We start from the raw sequence: 21,779 nt of genomic DNA, 5'->3' as shown, positions 1-21,779 counted from the left end.
GCCACACTTAAAATATTCCGCTAGATTCTTTTTCAGGCGTGTCAAAAAATGTTACCTTTACAGAAGGTGAAAATCTGAAGAAAAAAAAAAAATTACTACTAGTTTGTACTCCTAAGACTGTTAGATTATTGGCAGTAAAAAAGATGACAAGACACCTCTTCACTGAATACGATATTGTTAACATCAAGAAAAATTAAATAAAATCAAGCAATCTTTCATAGATGGTGGTTGCATCTTGCATGCCAGAGAATAGCAGTTACTTGAAAACAGTCGAAAGTCTAAACCTTGAATAACTATAGTCTATAACATTGGGTTATTTGGCTTAATGTTGACGACCACTCACAAACCAATAACAAGAAATACTATACTTCTATTTGGTAGAAATACTCTCTTGTATAATAACGTCGCTACATTAAGTAATTAGATTCAAATACACGCAATGCGTGTTTTAAATTATTACTCCCTCCGTCTTTTTTTATTTGCTACATTTTGCCATTTAGGGGTGTTTCAATTTATTTGCTACATTTGCAAATATTTCCATATATAGTACATAGGTCCCACACTTTATTTACAAATTTGCCATCACTTCCTTCTTGATTTTGTAAATGTTTCCATATATAATACATAGGTCCCACAATTTACCTATTTGCTTTTTTGTTAATTCCATTTATGTCAATGGTCCCCACTCCCTCCTTGGTCTTTGTGAAAAAGTGCTTGTAGCAAATAAAAAAAGACGGAGGGAGTATAAGATATACAACAATCACAATATATTAATATCAAATTATAAAATATTTTGAAAAAACATAAAAAACACTTTAAGGTATTTCAGATGGACATCAAATTCCTCGAAAGTTGTCTTATATAATAGAGATTAGTCGTAAATACTCGTACATAGATATTTTTACGTAATTTACTATTACAAGTCATGAGAGTTAAATTGTGAGCTCCAAGTTGCCAAACTCCCCAGCTGGGAAAATTTTGGACGGTCCAGAAATTCTCTCCAGCAGCCTCACATGTCTCCATCATCTTTTCTAACACAAGTACTAACTTATTATACTTTTCTTTTACAGTGAGAGATTCCCCATGGCAAAGTTTTCCTCTTTACCAAATTTCTTTAAAAAAAAAAATAAAGTTCTTAACTATTCTTTTTTTTTCCTCCCTCTTCCTCACTCTGTTTCTGTTCTGCTCAATTCCCACTAGTCCATTTCCATTCTGATTCTGATATCACTTTCTCTTTTAAATTCTTTATTTCATCATTTCACTTTTTTTTTAATCATTTTTTTAGCTCTATAAGTTCCCACCCAAAACACAGGTTTCTTCCCCCCTTCTCTTCTTCTTCCTCTCTTCTCTGTCCTAATTCTGCTCTCCTTGTTTCTTCAATCTTGTGTGTTTCTTTCTAGTAGTTCATCCCTTTTTTGGGACATAAACTAGATTAAGAGGTTGGTTTTAGTTGTTATCTTTCACAAAAAAAACCTTGATGCTTAATTTGTGGGTTTTGATGTTTGAGATTCATGTCTCCAATTCTCAGTGAACTCTATGTTTCTGGGTTGATGATAAATTCCACATATAGGCGCAGGACTCATCTTGTTCAATCTTTCTCAGTTGTATTTCTCTACTGGTTCTACTTCATCTCATAGTTCTACATATTTCTCATCCATCTAACTAGAATTAGCTACTACTACTATAATCTATATACTCAAAACAGAATATATATATATAAATATATACCAATATAGTCGCAAATAAAAATCCCTGGTTTTTCATCTTCAGAGTAAGGTAAGTGATTGGCTAGGTTTCTGGGTATCTGTGGTACTGCTAGGCTACAGCAAACTAAAAATTTTCACTCACGTAAAAATGGCTTCACCTGGGGGAGTTACATCTTCTGGGACATCATCTCTACAACAGAACTCGAGTTCGGAGGAGGAGATGCAGATGCAGATTATGGATGAAAGGAAGCGGAAGCGGATGCTGTCGAACCGCGAATCGGCAAGGAGGTCAAGGATGAGGAAGCAGAAGCATTTGGATGATCTAATGGTTCAAGTTTCCAATGTGAGGAAAACAAATCATCAGCTGTTGAACAGCATAAACATCACCTCACAGCAGTATGTGAAAATTGAAGCAGAAAACTCAGTACTCAGAGCACAAATGTCAGAGCTCAGCAGCAGGTTGCAGTCACTCAATGAGATCATCAATGCACTAAATTCCTGCACTAACAATCAAACTATGGGAGTTTATGGGGGTGATGATCAAGGAGAAGGCCTATTTCCTATCATTCCAGAGCCTTTTACAAGTGATAGCTTCATGATTAATCCATGGGATTCTGCTACCTATGTAAACCAGCCTATCATGGCTTCAGCTAACATGTTCCAGTATTAGTGGACATGCTACTTAACTCTTAGGAGAGAGAAAATAGGGAGGTATTTTTCACTATTAATCCTTCTAATTTTCCTTTTGGGGTTTTTCTGGGGAGGGTTAATAATCAAATAAGTAGCTTGTTACTACAAGGGGGGTATATGGTTATTATGGATTTATGGTATGATCTTTCTGTAAATGGGATTAATTTATGCAAGTTTGGTTATTCAAGGGTCCTCATTGTAGCTATGTTATGTATAAGCTTGCATGTTATATCTTCAAGATCTTTAATTTAGGTTTAATGTGGTTCCACTTTGTCATTTTCTGATTTACTCATTTCCCAGCAAAACTCAGGTGAAAATTGCCTATCAAAAGTTTTCCCTATTTTACCAATGTCATTTACTCATTTTGGTTTGACAGCATCATTTTTCCTTGTTTGTCCACCAAAGTCTAAAAGTACTTGAATCATGGCTAACCACTCTAGGAGCTATCTAAATAAAAATCCTACACAAAACAAAAACTTGTGAACCTTTGATTCCTATGACTAACAAACAGTATGCTATGCTCTTACCTCAAAAGCTATGCTAGTATTCTCAAGAACGTATGCACCCACTAATTGATCCAATGTTACCTAATTTGCCAAATCGATCAAAGGATATTTAAAAAAATTAGGTAACGTATTGCGTTACCGTAACAATTTTGTACCATGAATTAGGTATCATTGATTTCAAAGATATCTGCATTCTGCACTGAACATAATCCGGCACCTAATAGTAGAAAATTAGATGAAAAATCAGACAAAACCCAAGGTGTCCATTGATCTCAAAAGTTAAAATCTACCCTTGTAACAGATCCTTGTAATAAGTGAAAATTGTATAAAGTGAAGTAATTTCTCCAAGAAAGAACAATTAGCTACCAAATGAATGATTTGGGTATGGTCAAACCACAGAGATACACGACATAATTCGATCAACAGATCATGAAAGTGTGAAGCTAGTCTTGTACTGCTATCTATGGTCTCACAAGACTGCTCAATGCTCATGCAATACTCAGGTATCGGACTGGGATGGAGTGTTCGATTTGACTCCAAACTTCCAACTACAAGAAAAAAAGAATCTTTCAAAGCCTAGATAAAGAAAAGTTACTCCAATTCATCCTCCCTTGCATGACAGAAATGTAAATCTAGTTTCAGATATTTCTGCACAGAAGACACAGTGATAGAAGTCTAATTCAAGTCCAACCTACAAATACTCCATGCATATTGACTATACATAACCTCAACAAGAGTATAGCTAAACACTAAACCGTTAGATGGCGAACAAGAATGTGAAAAGTTGCGTACCCCTACGCTCAAAAGTTATACTTCCTCCGTTTTTTTTACTTGCTAACACTTTTCTAAAAGGGAAATAATTAATTGCTTGCAATACATTTTACTTTTGTTTTTCCTTTCTCTCTATCTCTCCCAATCATATGGGACCTCTCTTTTTTCCCTCTCTACCTCTCTCCTACCTAAATTTTGCATTAAAGTTCATAAAAAAAAAAAAAGTGTTGCAAGTTAAAAAAAACCGGAGGAAATAGTAAAAAAAAAAGGAAGGGTTTTAATGTCCTTGCAATTAGTTGTTCGATGCCGAACAGTTTGGTGTTATATTCTATTACCAACAGCAACAACAGCCACCTAGCACTGAACCCGCCGTTGGATGGGGGTGTGGGGAGGTCCAGATCTACACGACTCCACCATTAGTAGAAGCATGACCTCAACTAAAACCTAGAAACATTTACCAAATAAGACAAAAAATATAAAGACACCACCATGATAGTGATTGCAGCATATTGTAGTCTTTATTTTCTCCACAGTTCCCTTCCTCCCCCTTTTGTCATCTATGATAAAACAGGTGTCTTTCCTGCTTTCCTCCTCCTTTCCTGCTACTTAAAGACACAATCACTGAATTTCTACTGTGTTCTTAGGAATTCTAGCACCCCCCAGGATACGGAAGTCAAACGCAGTGGCTGAAAAGCTAATTTAGACTGTCAAGAAAGATTACAAGAGCTTAAACCAATCCCCTTTCATAACCGCGCCTTCTTAAGAAACTCCAATCTCGTCACATCAATCTTCCAATCTCAGCTAGTTCTAAATGATCATAAAAGCTTACAATATGGTTCTATAAGGCAAAAACTAGAAATTATGCCAGGAAATCTTCGAGTTCGTCATGTTAACAAAATTTTGTCCTACATCAAATTAGATCCTTAATATTGCCAAGAGAAGTAACAGAATGACAGCACCATAAACTGGCATAATAATGAGTTAGGGGATGGGAAGAGAACTATACTCTAAGTTTTGTTACTCCTCAAATCATATCAGACATCAGTGATATCCAATGCAATATGAATAAGGCAAATCACTACATGCAAGTGTAGTACACTGAGGCTAATTTAGCAAGATTAGATAGCGAATTACAATTTGTACCCTTCTCACACTGTGAAATAGGTAACACTGAATTCGCTAAAAGTTGAGACAAACCATTGGATCCATAGACGGCTTAATATTGGTACTGATATTCCTCCCATGGTACTCTAGAAGGGTCTCATTGGTACATATATTAGTACCATTTTGTAGGTCTCGTAGTAGCATTGAAAGGGTTTATAGTAACAATTGACGAGTTAATAATACCATTCAGTAATTTAGAGGTATTGACAGTTTCGTCAATTATTACATGATAGATCCCAACATGTAACTGATAGATGGGATCCTCTAGATCCATACATGAAACTGATGCCATCCCTAAATCTTAGCAACTTAGCATAGGATTCCTTTTACTTCTATTCTTCAGCATGAATCAAGGAAGACACGATCAAAGTTACAAATTTTACTGACCAGCCTGATTGCTAGAATGTCCTACAGAAATCAAGCCAGGCACAAAAAAGGGCAACAAAAAAAAGTAAAGGTGAAACTTTATTTCACCAATTACATAGAAAAGTTAAAAGAACACATTCATACGTAAGTATATTATTAATTAGAAAGCAATTTTAGTAAAAAGCTACCACATCGAAGGAAGTGAAGATCAGATTAAAAGGGGCAATCAAAGATCTGATTAAATTTAAAACAAAAGGTTCCAAGATAACTTTCAAGGGTGGTGGGAAGAGAATGAAACCATGAAAGATCCCACGTGCAAGGGGAACCATATTCTGAGAGCAAACACTGCAAACCCAAGATTCCATAATTCCAGTTCCTAGCTTAAGAAGGGTCCTATCTTGTTAAACTATTGACAAAATAATGTAAGTACAAGTATAATGATATATTATACCCCCTAGGAACAGAGAACTGTGTCTTTTTCATTGAGGTCTTATAAACATAGTCTTTTACTGCTCTTTCCAATTAATTGACATAACTCATGAGGTCATTTAATATAAAACTTATGTTATTTAGACTTGGGTACTTGTCATATTCAGGTATGTCTACAAGACTCACACTCACCATTTAATGGAAACTTTTATGATTTGGTCTACAATAAAGTGTCAAGTATCTATTCCCACGTTTGAGTGTCGAGGAGTTATCACGAGTACTTATGTCATTATGTGTAATGAAGAATCCGAGTAATGTACGATAAGACTGTGCCAACAAAGGATCCATACTTCATAGGAGCAACTAGGTCTAATAAGTTTACTACGAGGAGTTTCCGTGAAGAGTAAGCACCCTTGATAGTTGTACCTATTCAATGCTATAGGAAAAAAACTAACTTGAAAAACACACAGCATACAAAAATGTAAGAATGTATTAGCAAGAAAATGAAAGCGAATTTCCCATGTTTAGGAGTAAAACTGTAAAAGCACCTATCAAACATGTCTAGATGGACCAAGTGAAAGAGCCTTGGAGGGAAGCAAAAGAAAAGGGATAGTAAAAACTTTCCATAATGTTCATGTGAAGAAAAAGCCAAGAAAAGGGTAAATCATATATGGTGTCCAACTTGATCCTGTGTCAGTTTTTCATAGGAAAAAGCAGAAAAAAGAAAAAATAGTACAAATTTGATGAATGAAGAGAAAATTCAAGGTTTCATTTCCTACAAGATGCCAGTAACTACTGTACCTCCATTTCAAATAGAGAAAACCAACGAAACATAATAATTAGTGTAGAGATCTCAATCACCCACCAGACCCACTTGGTCATGAATTCTATCATTTCCTTCTACAGAAAATACACACACTGCTATCAGACAAAAGAATCCTAATTAGTCACAATCTAGTTTTATACGAAAAATAGTTCCGTAAGCAATTATGAAGCTCGCTTTCTTGTTTATCTTTTCTATTTTGTACCATGTAAGGAAGTCAATGATCACAGCTCAAAGTGTCCACAGAATAATGCACCGAAATTGAAAAAACAACTACATCAAAATATATAGCCGCCCTCTTAATCAGGCATATACCATTAGGTGTCGATTTTTGGATGGTAAACTATGTTATATGCACTCCTTATTTTACCTCAAAATTATATATCGGATCCTCGACATTACAACATAGGTATACACTTTAATACTTCAATTTGGGTAAAAATTATGAATTTAGTTCCATAAAATAGCTAAGTCGTAAACTTAAAGATGCATTTACGTGTGACAAGAGTATCCGAGTCTAAGCAGTAGACGGTAACTACATCACTAACAAGCCCGCAGGTCATAGTTGTGTTTAATTTCCTAAAGATAATTATTAATCCTTCTTTCCCAGTCACTGAGTCAAAATTTATCTACAATATTTCAAATTAACTCACTAAGCAAGACAATTTAAATCTCCTTACAGCCTACCCAAGTTCATCCAAGTAAAAGGCCATTATTAATTCTCAGAAAAAGGAAGTAAAGTCAAAAACTTCAGTACTAAGTTTACCAGAGTAGCATCAAATTAAATCAGCAAGGAGTATACAATAGAAAAGCTGTCTTTCCTGTATACTACAAAATACTAACATGACAAGATTTCAGCTTATTTGGAGAATGAGTGGCTCTGAATATGAACCAAACTATTCAAGAGTCAAGTCTCATGTAAAAACCAAAAAAAAATAAAAACTAGCACCAAAAAAGTTCAATAAAAACTTAAAAACCCAATATTCTAAAATGTCATTGCAGAGTCTCATGACTACAGAACAGCAAGGGAATTACTGTAGGGCAGATGTCCTTATATATGCACACATCCTTTGCCACTAGATATGTTTTTAAAGTAAAGTAATAGAATAGGTCTCTGTTTTACCAAGATGCTACGAATTTATTACAATTAAATGATGTTCAAGTAGTCTGTACATGAGGGTAGGGTAATGGTTTCCATTTCATGTATTTCCACCTAGTTATTACATTCCTAAACCCTAACGTAACTCATTACATCCTTAAGTGATCCCATAGCTAGTTATGAGTATTTCCATAGTGAAACAAGCATCCAGTATTCCTCCACTCAATTTGATTTTATTCCCTTCCCATTCCATGATACGAATTAAACATGCACTAAATCTTTATATTGTTTGCATTATCATTACATAGAAAATAATGGTATCGGCCAAAATAGGAACTTCGTTTAGGAAAAGGAAAACGAGTTTTGATTAGCATACAAAACTACATACAATAATCTAGGTCCTTAAGTATCTTAACACTACAGAATTTGAATTGCTGAAGTTGGTTTTTCTACTGAAAGAGTAAAGTTTGCATTCTCATTAGACTAAACAATGCTTATCAAAAGCATTAGAAAACTTATCTAAGAAGGGTGAAGACGAGTCCTAAATAGCATAAACATATTCACCAGACAAACAGGGACTTGAAAGTTACATTGCAAGTCATATTAGAGAATGCAAACATTATAGGGGAAACCAAAATCAAGGCATTGGTGCTAAGAGGAAAGCAAAAAAAAAAAAGTAGCAGTGATTTTCTACTATCTACTTTTCCCAAATGACATGCCTTTTTATCTTTTCTGCTTGGAGTTCACCATCAAAGAAGTGGAACTACTAGGTATGCCGAACTTTACTTTTTGTATTTTAGATACTTTAGAAGTGGGGATGACAAGGGTGATGAAATCTCACATCATCATTTCTTTGCTCTTTTAAATATGTGGTACATCAGAGCAAAGAAAATCAGGAAATATTTTCATATAATTAGAGTGATTAGTTGGGTGATAGAGAGAGCATGTGGCCAGCCAAGCTAATTGAATGGCTCACATGAAGTAAGGCAAAAAGCAGCATAACCTTTGTTTAATAACGAAGTATTATTAATTAAAGATGTGATTAGTAATGCAATTAGCTGCAGGATGGAATTGGCATCTAGATGTGTTCCTGAAATGATTATTCTAAGAAATGAAAAATGGGGTTAGATTGAGAATGTTGTCTTTTCCAGCAAAGGGCACAAAATGGTAGGTGAGGAGAACTGCAATAACAAAATATTAATAGGTAGACATCACTGAGACAGAGAGACAAAAAACTATAAGAAAGAGCATCTCAGCGCACAGACTGAGAGTAAGATCACAGACAATAATATCTTTTTCCTTCTTTTCGCTTTTCAAGTTAAGGTGGGGACTTGAAACACAGAACATAGACAAGAACTCCACTTGATTGAAGCCATGAATTAGAAACCATAAACTCTACTTGATTGGGAAGATCAAAGGCAAAAATGTAACAATAGAATCACTTAAACTTCTACTAGATAAAGGAAGAGGATTACGGAAGGTGACGGCGCAAAACTTAGTATATTGAGATTATGGCTCTCTTGTTGTTACTATTGTTCAAGAATCACTTAGGTTCCTCTATTCTTTTGTGTACACTATTTCTCTAGGTTGGGTATGGAGAGGAGATTCGGACTACCAAGAACATGTAATCTCACATATAGCATTTCACTACTAGTAGCAACAACATACAAAAGAAGCCCAGAGTTGGTGCATTAACATAGTGTTTCTCATATATAATCATGCTTGTTTTGGACTTGTTTCTAGCCAATAAATTACTTATTAACGCGTCCAAATACATTAGATGCACAGCTACCCTAGTCTACTACTTACAGAGAATAACCTAGATTTGAAAGGCCTATAATTAATTTATGAGTTATGACATTCCGAATGTTCCTTTAAGAAAGAATCCAAACATATCTGGGACCACAAGAAGAGATAAAAAAATTAGAAAGAGCAACTAAAGATATCAAAACACAACAGGGTAAAACTGAAACATAATGAATGATCTTTGGTTTTAAACTCTTTCTAGCATGAGAAGAAAAAGTGGTCCTATATACATTTTCAAGTTTCTCTACACACAGGATAGTTTAATGATTATTATAATAATACTTTCTCCAGTAGCCCTTGTTTTAGTTTCCCTTCCTTCTCCCACCTCTTCCCCCTACATGGCCACATTAACTTAAAGTTTTTTCAAAACCTTTTTTGATCTCTGAACATCTCTAGTTTCAACGTAGAAGTTGGACTGGTAAGTTGAGTTTGATGAATGGACAGGAAAAGTATATAGATATGATTATGAATTCTTTCATGCTAATTATTCTTACAAGACATTTTTAAGGAAAACTAGCAGTTTAAACTGCCAAAGCATTACAACTACCGGTAAGGAGAACCAGTAGTTTTCATTACTGGTTCAGATAACCATAGATCAATGCTACTGCTTGCTTACAGGCCGGAGGAATATGTACTTCTAGAAAACGAGCAGCGCTACCTAACACGTAGAGCTCCTCTCTAATGACAACAGATAAACAATCAACGCCAACAAGAACAACCAACATGAACTTTTAGAAAGAAACATATCACAAGCAAGTAGTATAGTTTAGCAAACCAATAAGCTGAACACATAGGCCATAGCCACATAACAAATTCACAAAGAGAAAGAAATTGACGTTGCATTAGAATTGAGAGTAAGCTATCCTTTCAAAGAAAAGTGTGAGAAAGAAAGAGAAACAAAATTAGTGGAACTAGGGTGAAGAGATTTTTTTTTGAGGTTGCTATAAGATTATGAAAGGGTAATGTATTTTCAATTTTTAATATCATTACTTGTTCTTGTATCTATAGAAATTTCACTTTTATTTAGCACTTCTAGAAAAAGAAGCCAATTTTCGTTAAAAAATATTTCACCAATTCGTTTTTAATTGCAACATTTCCCTTATTTGCGAATTTCATATTGATTGTAAAATTTCTTTATTTGGTAATATCTTCTCTCTATCTCTCTCCTATTACATGGGTCTTACTTTTTATTTAACTCTATCTCTCCTCTTCCCATGTGAAAAGATGTGGATGAAGAAAACGATCGACGAGTTCTCGGACGAGGCACTATCATGGGAGCTTCAGTTCCTCTCTGACCCCGTACCCCTGCTTCCGCGAGAGCGAAAAGCCCCATCAATTACCAAGAATTGGCTAATGGTGCAAGTGGGAAGCGAAACCAACAAAGTCAAATGGCTTTGTCTTATAAAGGTTTGCACCCAAATCACCTTCAAGCTAGCGTGGGGAACCTCGAAAAAGGACGGGGGAACGATATCGGGGGTCAAAACGAAAGTAAACAGCGATATCCTCTTCGGTTTGAAAGCACAAAGAACGGTGACCTCGGACCAAAACACTCACCCGGAAGTGCTAGAGGAACTCACGAGCCTTTCCCCCTCAACCCGGGAATGTCGATACTCTTATGGAATACAAGGGGTTTGCTAGGCAGGGTTCCGGCAAAACATTCGTCAACTCATCCCATGACCCAATGATCATTATCATCAATGAAACGAAGGTGGCCCGGGAAAGCATCTAGGAAATAGTGAGTAGCGTGCCATTCAATTCCTTTTAGACCGTGGAGCCGCAAGGATATTCTGGTGGCATTCTTATGTTATGGAATGAAGGACTCAACTCTTTCACCTCCATAACTAAAGAGCCTAGAGCCATCCATGGAGTAATAGAGGTTCAAAATCCCCCCCCCTTCTATTTCTGCATTGTATGATAATACTTAGTATCATGGTAGTTTGGAAATGTGGAATAATCTGGTTAACATGAGCCATAATATTCATCTCCCTTGGTTCTTGGTGACTTCGATGAAGTAACATACTCTCATAAAAAAATTATTGGCAACGCTCCTAAAGAATACAAGATGCATAAGTATAAAGATACCATGGATGAATGTGGTTTATATGATTTGGGTAATATTGGAAGCAAGTTTACTCCAAAATCGAACTCGAGCCCAAAATCGCACTCGGACTCGAGATTGAGCTCAAGCCGAGCACCCTCATCTGGACTATCCAATATTCCTATTTAATTGTATATCATTCAATACTCACAGCATAATTATGCTCTAATATTTGATTATGATAGCAGATACTTCATGCTATGGACTATGGAGTAATAATTATGCTTTATCAAGGGGAGTGATAATAATATCATATACCTGAGTATATCATAGTCCCTTTAGCGGATACTATGAAGTGATAATTATATCTAATTATTATGATAGCGGATACTATGGAGTGATAGAACTCTATGATTATGATAGTGGATACTGTGGAGTGATAATTATATCTAATTATCATATTACCTGAGTAATAATTATCAAGTTACGGACTATGGAGTAATAAAACAAAAAAGGAAAAAAAGAAGAGAGAGAAGGAGAAAAGATCGATATATGAGTGGGAGAAGCAAACTTACCTGAAAAAACTCTCACCGGCAGAGATGGTGCCAGAACCGACCACACATCTCTTGCTGGCATATTCTCCCTTCACCGACGACATAGTGGCCGTCAATTGCATCCCTCAATGTCACACATATATTAGGGTTTTTATGAAAGTGGGATCTAATTTAGGGTTTATAAGAAGTATTTCAAAGAAATTAATAAAGGGGTTTTGATCAAAATTAAGATTTAATAATCATGTAAGATTTAAATTTTCAGTTTAAGTTATCAAATGATCATGAGCCTCTTATTTCTTTCGCTTCTTCTTCCTTTATCTTTTTTCAGAAATAACGGACTTTCTTATATAAAAAACCGTTACACAACGGCGTTCCACCATTACGGAACGACGTCGCGGGGAGTTTGGTGTGAATTCCAACTCCCGGCATTATAATGGCGTTTCTCGGAACGATGGGTCTTAAATCCGTTACTGAACAACCATTCCGTAACGAAACGGACGAGTTTTTGATCCCTGGCCTAAACGGTAAATTTGAGTTTCGGATTTCTAGGATTCACACTACAAGAATACCACCCAATATTATATGGATCTTGTCATGGGTAAAGTTGTGAGAGCACTCTCACGGTCTCACCCATGTGACTAAAATAATTATTCATCCCCTTCTCTCTCTACCACTTCCTCTCTCATACTCACGGAATTTGTCATGGCTTTGCCAAAAGCATCCCATTGATGACTCATAAGAAAAAAAAATTAACATCCATCTTTCTCCTACTTCTTCACTATATCTAGAGAGAAATTAATGATTCTTAGAATGGTTTCAAAATATAGCAAATTGGGGGTCTATCGATAGACCTCAAAAGGTTATGATTATTGGTATTTTTTTATATTTTTTTTACTTTGTAATTAATCGGATAAATTGATTACAAAATAACAAAACACCACATGACTAACCATGAAAAAAGATCACGAGATGAATTTTTTTTCCTATTTATCACGCCATTAGTTATACTATTGACAAAAAAATCACGAGTGTGTAATGAACCGAGTTTGTTGGGAGAGACATAAAGGAAGAAGATGATGATATTTGATTGATTGAAATGCGAATTATAGAAAATAAAAGAATAATTATCAAGTGTTCGAGTGTCTTGACACACTCGCAAAGCTAATCACTAAAATGAACTCTCAAATATATTCTTCATATCCTCTCCTCTATTCATAGTGTATTTGTCTTACTCCCCAAGCTGATATATTAACTAATGTATATTACTAAAATACCTATGCCCTGCTAGGCTAGTCTATTATAATACCGGACCGCCAAACTTCTACCTTGTCTCAAGGTGGATCATAATTAGCACCTGGATTATTGGCCTCTGTTCAGTTCTTCATGCACAGATCAAAGAGCCAGTTGCAACTCCTTGTGAGATAGACCTCTTGCTAGCTTGGGTGACATTTGGTGTGTCGTGTTGTGAGTTGAGGGGTGTTGGGCAGGATCATGATAGGAAATTTGGGGTTTTAAAAATTTGTGGGTTGGAGTTGGACTTTCTGATGTAAGATGGTAAGTTGTGGGAAGAGGACATTAAAAATAAAAGTGTTCAATGGTTTGGGTTTAGAAAACTGAGTCGACAGAATAATATTTTGGTTGGAAAAAGAATGAGTCAAAAAAGAAATGGGCTCTAGAATGCTTACTATTAAGTGCAAATTACTATCCACCTTGAGGACATGGTGAATGTTTGGGTGGCCGGTAATGCAATGAATCAACCTAGGGAGAGGGGTACTTTTGGTATTACTATAATTAGTTAGTTTTTAGTAGTAGCTAGAAGAATAAGTTAGGGAGTTTGGGAGGATATATCTCTATAAATAAAATGAAATAGGGAGAGAAATTATGTTGAATATTGAGTAGTATTTTGGATGAACTTTTAAGAGTTCAATGAGCGAGAACAGACACTCAAAAGCTTGTAATCACTATCTTTGTTTTACTGTTTTTCAGAAAACTATCAATCAAGTTCCCTTTAAGTCCATAAACTTCTTCTTTAATTTGCCTAAAGATGTCAGTTCATCACAGAGTGGTTGAGTTTTTTAAAGTCATTGTACATTACATATTTTCATGATCACCAAGATCTTTTTGTATGGGAATGAATTTTTTTCCCATTGGTCATACCATTAGTTATTCTAATGACTAAAAGGATCATGAGTGGGTAATTTTTTAAAGTTAAGGTTCATTACATATTCTTGTGATCAAAAATATCATGATTGCAGATGCTCTAAGGCCTATGTATGCAATCATGCCACTAAAAAGAAGCTATAAATTCTTCAAATGGAATATTTATGCATAGGAGAAGTCAATATTCAGAAACTCCAAACCATATGATTTGATTTATCTTTTTGATTTTCATACTGTTCAAAAGGATACCTAACCTAAGGAGATAGTCATAGAAGCTAATCCCCAGCTTCCTGTTCTGGAAACAATAGCTAGAAAGATACGTTTGTTGGCTTCTCACAGATATACATGAGCCTCTTGAAGCTGAAAGAGACATATTACTGTTCCTAAAATAGTGCACAGAAGGCACCTTAAGCAAAACACTACCCAAAATTCTTACCCTCTAAAAGATAGAAAGCAAATGTGCATCTATCTCTCATCCTCAACCCTAAGCCAAGGCAAAGGATCCAGGCTCAGGCCAGATCTTGAAATTTTCAGTCCATAAAACATTTGTTAATATTTAGAGATTCTTTTAGGTTATAACATTCATATTAGAACTTTTTGTTGATATGTAGAGATCTTTCATAGGGTATAGTGCAAACTAGTAACTACATAGAAAACTAATAATCCGTACATACAAGTAATGAATATAATTTAAGCCTATCCAGTCGAGCTTAGCTCCGCTTGGCTTAGCTTATTATAATCTTGAGTCGGCCTAGAACAGTTAAGTCAGGTATGTTTGTTATTACCTTTAGGCTCCAAGCATATGCCAGAGACTGGGTGAAGATCTTCGACAACGGGCGAAGCTCCAGTATACAGATTTTAGCGCTGTCGAAATTTGCTTCTCGAAGTAAAGTGGTTCTTGATCTCCTCCATAACATGGAGATACACAAGCTCTCTAATTTTCAGTACTAGGACAATTGTAGCAGCTGAAGTTTCTGATCCCACTGGGCGATCAAATTAGAAAATATAAATTGTTTCACACAACTATAGCTTATCTAAACATTAAATAGACTAGCCTGATGTCCGTGTATATCCTAATTCAACACATAGTAGCCAGAGTTTGAGAAACAGCCTGCTGGTTATCCACAAAAACTTGGAAGTAAACATGCTTCCAAAATGCTAATTTTTGTTACCTAAAAGTTCAGTTTTCATTTCCTTATTAACAAGAAATACACAAGCTTGAAGTTCTAATAATAATACAATACTGGCAACCAAGGTTGCCACCACCCCCCAGGGGAAATGAAGAAAAGGGAAAAACAACAACATAGTTTAACTTTAGCCTTTCTTTTAAGCTAAAGCTTCTTAGAGTTATGAAGTCCTATATCCTAATATAATCACACAGCAGCCACAGTTTGAGAAAGAGACTTCAGGTTATCCACAAGTATCTTAACATAGCAATTGCTTCCAAGATATATATGTGAAGTCAGAGACAAACTAACCCAGCTAAAGAGAGCTCCAGCACTCCGCGAAGCAGAAGGAAGATAGTGAGCAGCTAGAAAAAGCAAGTTTCAGCTATACAAAGTTGTAGGTTTATGGCCAGCAAGAAATCTGCACATAGGAACAAATAAAAGGTTGGCATCATCAGATATCAATATATCATCTCGACTACCATGAAAACCACCAAAAGTGTAGTCTTAGAGCACATATGTTACCAAATTGCGAAATCAACTAATCTCCAAATTACACAAAACACCTACAGGCATTTTGACTCCTCAAACTTTAGTAGCCAATACTAAGGATAATAGCTGTACAGAGACTATTCTAAGTCTCAGCTACACCTCCCTTACTCTACACATTCTAGAAGGCATAAGAAAGAGTACTGTTGTCATTTACTGAATAGAAGAGAGTGAGTAGGTAATGATCGGGAAGAACATTCTGGTCTCAGTTAGTTTGCTAAAAGAGAGAGAAAGGGAAAAGTTGCAATAGATAGCAGCAGATGTATAGGGATGAGATCATTCAGAAAGTAGAGAGAAGTTAAGTGGCAGAGTCATCATCCTCTCGAAAGAATGAGGGGTAGTAATTGATTGATTTACCCTGAACATACAACTGACTATCTTATAGCTTAATTTCTCTGTTTATTGGATTTAATTTGCATCTCTAACCTTCGGGTCTTAGCAGATTAGAAGCAGAGACATTGATGGTTGCATGCAGCCAATGCATTCTTAAGGCAAATCGGACTCCATTCTGAGTTTCCAGTAACTGATTTAACAAATGCAGTGGTGTGCTGTGGTTTGACATAGCTGACTCCAAATAATTTTCACTTATATCAGCCCTCTAAATTAGCGACTACTAATAAATAACTAAAAACTAAAGAAAGTACTTTCTGAAACCTGATATTATTTTGATAAATACTCAGCATTAAACACTCTCAACGTATCAACAATCACATAAGCCCTTAGAAACAAAATGTCCGTGTCTCAAATTGGCATCCTTGTACGGACTTCAGCCACAAACAGATAGAAAACTACACAAGAACTGATTCCGTAAGCAAATCATTATCACTCAAAACTGAGGAAGTATTATTGAACTATTGAAGTGATTGAGCGGCAGAACCAAAAATCGAAAGCATCAAGTTTGCCCATTTTACAGCTTTGAACTCGGACTTGGAAAGGATGTATCCGTATCAGATTCCTAGGAAAAAGTCCAAACCATAAGAAAAAAGTTCCCTGTTTGGCATTGTCTTTTAGATAGGTGGCCCACAGCACCACAAAAGTAGGAGTAAAGACCAATCTTAATGTTAACAGCATAGAAGCCTAAAGATCGTAATCGTTCTTTACCTAGGTGATTGGAATCTCTCTATTCCATACATATTCATCTCTGAGTTTTTGAGATAAATCAAGTAGATGGAGTTTTTGGAGATCATGAATTAGTACTGCACCCAATCTCCAAAAAAATCTCAATAAAATGGAATATTTACGAAACCGCCATGAATAGCATGGTATACATGAGATTCCTCGTTCTTATTCTTGAGCCGGTTCCCAAAAGGGCCTAGTTGATCCATGGTTTATCTTTCATTTGTTTCGAGAAAAGAAAAATATATATTGAGCAATTCCGATTCTTTCTTTTTATATTGATTCTTTTCCGATCGAGATGTATGGATCCATGGACCTAGGTGTCTATTCATGGATTAACGAATATTGTTCTTTTTGATTTGAATTGCGTTTGTTTTTTGAAACTTGCTATTTTCAACCTCACAAATGTGCCAGCAGCTGCGGTAAGACAGATGATGCAAGCGTTATCCGGAATGATTGGGCGTAAATCGTTTGTAGGTGGCTGCTTGTCAACAATAACTTCTTTACATTTCCTTTATCTTAGCATAGATATAATATTGAAATGAGACGATGAGCAGCCAAAAAAAAAGGGAGAAAGAGATTAAGCACAATATACCATATTTATGTTGTATGACATTATGAACTTTTCCGTAATCTCTGTACAATAACGAGAAGGATGAATGACAAAAAAAAACTATGCACCTTTAAGCTTTGAAAAGTGCTCGTCACGAGTCCAGTCACTTCCATTTTTAACACAAACCTAATTGCTCAAACAAGGAACTAGCGTCAATCACATGTTAGGCCAGGCAGGACGGATTGGATCTAGGCTTGGCCGAGCATTAAGCCATATGTGGGCCAATTACTGAGCAATACTAGGTCATGCTTTTCAAATATTCTGCAATTGTGCTTAAGAAAACCTATTCAACTAACCAGACTTATCACTTTTATAAGGAAACCGAACTATCAAGTTTCAACATGGGCTTTGATCGAGATTGTTCAATCTGCTAGATCCAAACTTGCACATTTGTCACCTCTACAGGAATCATATCACAGAATCTTCATTCAAACACACATAGTGTACCTATACATCCTTCACCTTGAAGTTCTCTTGTAAGTAAACACCAATGCTTGCATGCCACCTTTGCTATGAGATGGTCCCAACTCCCATTAGAATTTTGTATGAGATGCAGACAATCAATGCATGGCAAGTTGATTCATCGCTAGCCCAATAAGAAAAAGTTATTTTCTCGGTGAATTCTAACTTTTTCGGAGTAATTTACTTTTCGCGATTTTCCAAAAGGCTTTCTAAGATTATGGTTATCTTTTAACCAATCCCTCTCACAAAATTGTTCTATGAGAAGGTTACACGTAACTCCAAAACCTGACTGACAATTCAAAAAAAGTTCATACTAATACCCAGCTTACATTTACACAAGGCAAATTTAGCCTTGATGAGTTTTTATGTCAAAATATTATTTAAAAGCAATTGCACCACAATTAACTTCCTACAAATACTTTGGATAACTAGAAATTCCATCAACAACTTCTAGTACAGTTGTACCATTGCAAAGTGCAAACAAGGAAAGCAAAAAGAGCATTTACAAAGGCATAACATCTTCAGTAATGAGAACCTGACGATGAAGAACGTTTTCTAGAAAGTCTTCTCAGCATTCTCAGCCCAAACACAATCAAGCATATATAATTATAATTTATACGGTTATACCATTTAGGTATCTATAGATAACAAACAGGTCTCTAATTGCATCTCAAAACAGCAAAAAATTATTTCCTTTCCCTCTTCACTGAGTGATAAATGTACAAAATATATGTATGGCAATCAGTCCTTAGCTTATCCTACCCTGCTTCCCCCTTGCGTTCATCAACGACTTATTCAACTTACTATATAATCACCCCTGCATCACCCTACATGGTAAAAGTATTTTCACACAATTCCTACATCTACTCAAACTTCATCCAAAAGAAAAACATGAGTAACTCTATTTCGCGAACTATTCTCCAACAATCACTCAAAGCTAATACCTACAATGTGTCAAGTAACCACAACAAAATTTCAAGCAAAACCAGATACTAAACGAAACAGGCACAAATGTAACCAAAACAAAAAAGATTCAGCACACCTTAAACTCTCAGCAGCTGCAACTTATTGGAGAAGGCGATACCAATCCAGTCGGGCTGAGCAGCAGACCACTGCAACTGGTTAATCTCTGATGTGGCATTGTACACAGACAAAGGATCAATCCCACTGGGAGCTGGCATTGAGGGAAGCTCCCAAATAAGCGCCTGAGCATCATCTCCAGCAGAGCAAATATGGCGTCCACTCTGAGGAGCCCATGCCACAGCGTTAACACACGCCTGGTGCCTCTCAAACTCAGCCACCGGCATTGTCGGGGACCGAATATCTAATATCACAACCTTATTACTATCCATCAAAGTCGTTGCCATATACCTCAAATCCTGCTTATTCCAAGCTAACCTAAGCAGCGACGTATCAGGCTCCGGCGACTCATATACAATTGTCGAATGCTCCTTATCTCTCAAATCAAATATCCTAACACTTCCATCAGCAGAAACCGAAGCAAAAACCCCCGCTTCACCCCAAGCAATGTCGTAAACCTCCTTATCATGAGCAATCAACTGAGTTTCCACCACACATTTCTCAACATCCCAAATTGTACATGTTGTATCAATGCTCGAAGTCCCAATTCGTTGTGGAACGACGTCATTCCAGTCAAAAGAAGTCAACGGCGCGCAGAAATCGCTCGATTTCGAGTTGTTGAGAAGAGAAACAAGCTCAATTGAATCATTCTTAACAGAATACAGTCGGAGATAATCCGCGGAAGAAGCTAAAAGTGGCGGAGATGATGATGATGATGATGAAGAAGAAGGTTGAAACATGAGTTTTGTCGAAGGATAAGGATGTGAGAAGGAGAGATTTGGGGTTAAATTTAGGGTTAGGGTTTCTTTATCGAAGGTTAATAAATCGACGCGATTGTTATACTCTTCAATGAAACTTCCGACGGCGATGATTTGATCGGAGCTCCGGCGACAAATTCCGGCGGATGAGAGAGAAAATGACATGGCGTAGAGAGGGTATGGTGAATCGTAGGTTACGAGATTGTTGTTGTTGTTGTTTGAGAATTGATGAGATTCTTCGATTGAATTCTCCATTTCTGAGAATCAATTTTGAAATTTCGAGGGTTTTTGGAGAGAGAAAATGGGGATTTCTGGAGGAAGGAAAGAGGAGGAGGAGGACTGAGAAATGTAGACGATGATGGTCAACGGTCAGAGTTGGTGATTTTTGGAGGGAGGAGAGTAACGGTTACCTACTGGTCAATAGTCAACGCTAGAGAGTCTTTGTTTTGTTGGGTATGTGAAGTTTGGACTTGGTAATGGACCAAGCCCAGCTCACAGCTTGGGTTCACAGCAAAAGGACGATACATGAATTGTCACCAATAAGAGTTGGATGAGCAAATACTACTTCTACATATGAGGCATGCAAAATATTTTTAAATTATGTGGACACAACTAACAGTAGGTTCGATGATGATATTTTATGGGTGTAGCCGTGTAGGGCGATGTAATAGGTTAGTGATAACCTTTTTTTTAGGAACGAGGTTAGTCATACCTCATTACATGTGTATTATTATACATATTTATAGACATATATCATAAAATAATTTAAGCAAAAATTTCTATCCAAAAAATAGACATTTTAGGGGAACTTAAACTTTAAACAACCTATTTTATTCATTAGTTTATTATGTCATGTTTCACTTAAAACACACACCATATAATTTAGTTGTACAATTTGTCTAGAAAATAAAGAACAACAAGTCAAGGATAACATAATGACCCAACTGTTTTCGACGTTTGGTGTGACCAAAAAACACGCAACAAAAGTAAATAGAGATTAAAATTTATTTTTAAATCATGCATCTTCAAGATCAAACTACCGTTGTACCGCATATGTCAATCCAATTTATAAAGACATAATCATTACACGTTTCTTAATTGAAAGGACCAAGTCAAGTCAAGGATAACATAATGGCCCAACTATTTTTCGACTTTTGGTGTAACCAAATAACACGCAACTAAAATTAAATAGAGATTAAAATTTATTTTTAAATCATCTTCAAGATCAAACTACCGTTATACCACATATGTCAATCCAATTTATAAAGACATAAGCATTACACGTTTCTTAATTGAGAGGACCAAGTCGATGGTGGCGATTAGACATTTGCGAAGACAACGCAGAAAGAGCATGTAATAATGAGTTGAATAGTTGAAGCCTAAAGGGAACAATTTAGAGAAATTTTTATTTCATTCATTATCTATCTCTATTATATAAGCCAAGGGAGGAGGTGTGGTGTCCTCTTTTGAAGTGACTAAAATACCCTTAATTATCTAATTAATAATGAAAAAAATTACAAAAGCAAATCATTAAAAATTCTCATTCCAACTTGCCATTTAAAACAAGTTTAAAATGGTATATGCATCAAAACTTCAATCAAAAAATTAAATGGACAAAATATTTATACCTTATAAAAAAAAGATGGCATACATAACGTGCACAGAAAAGTCTGAACATTCACTACCTTTGATACTCTTTAATTCAGTTAAACCAACTCATTATTTTGTTCTTTCTGTTCAATATTCATTCACAAAAAATTAATGTTAACAATCACTCACAACCTTTTTATTTTCTTACATTAGCAAATTAATATATCTAATATTCATCTAACTGTTGAATTTTTCACTTTAAGTTTAATCATAAATAAAGTACAAATGGAGTATCTAATAGAATAACAAATTTTGAAATTAACGCACGCATCG

The 21,779-nt window shown here is 35.8% G+C and overlaps 2 protein-coding genes across 2 annotated transcripts; one reads left to right on the top strand and one right to left on the bottom strand.

Annotated features, from left to right (window-relative positions):
• The first annotated feature begins 1,154 nt into the window (after positions 1–1,154).
• On the top strand, positions 1,155–2,654 carry LOC104888155 (bZIP transcription factor 11). Its single transcript, XM_010673035.4, has one exon. The coding sequence runs from the start codon at positions 1,855–1,857 to the stop codon at positions 2,374–2,376; it is 522 nt and encodes a 173-aa protein (XP_010671337.1). The 5' UTR covers positions 1,155–1,854; the 3' UTR covers positions 2,377–2,654.
• LOC104888153 (protein TRANSPARENT TESTA GLABRA 1) lies at positions 1,321–20,299 on the bottom strand. The gene is made up of 2 exons (XM_010673033.4): positions 19,061–20,299; positions 1,321–15,699 (listed from the first exon to the last, which is right to left on the bottom strand). Exon 1 carries the CDS (start codon positions 20,109–20,111, stop codon positions 19,062–19,064), a length of 1,050 nt encoding a protein of 349 aa, XP_010671335.1. The 5' UTR covers positions 20,112–20,299; the 3' UTR covers positions 1,321–15,699; position 19,061.
• Between the last annotated feature and the right edge of the window lie 1,480 nt (positions 20,300–21,779).

Source organism: Beta vulgaris, chromosome 3 (genome assembly GCF_026745355.1).
Source record: "Beta vulgaris subsp. vulgaris cultivar EL10 chromosome 3, EL10.2, whole genome shotgun sequence".
NCBI lineage: Eukaryota > Viridiplantae > Streptophyta > Magnoliopsida > Caryophyllales > Amaranthaceae > Beta > Beta vulgaris.
The sequence above is the reverse complement of the archived record's forward strand: the minus strand, read 5'-3'. Positions and strand labels throughout refer to the sequence as shown.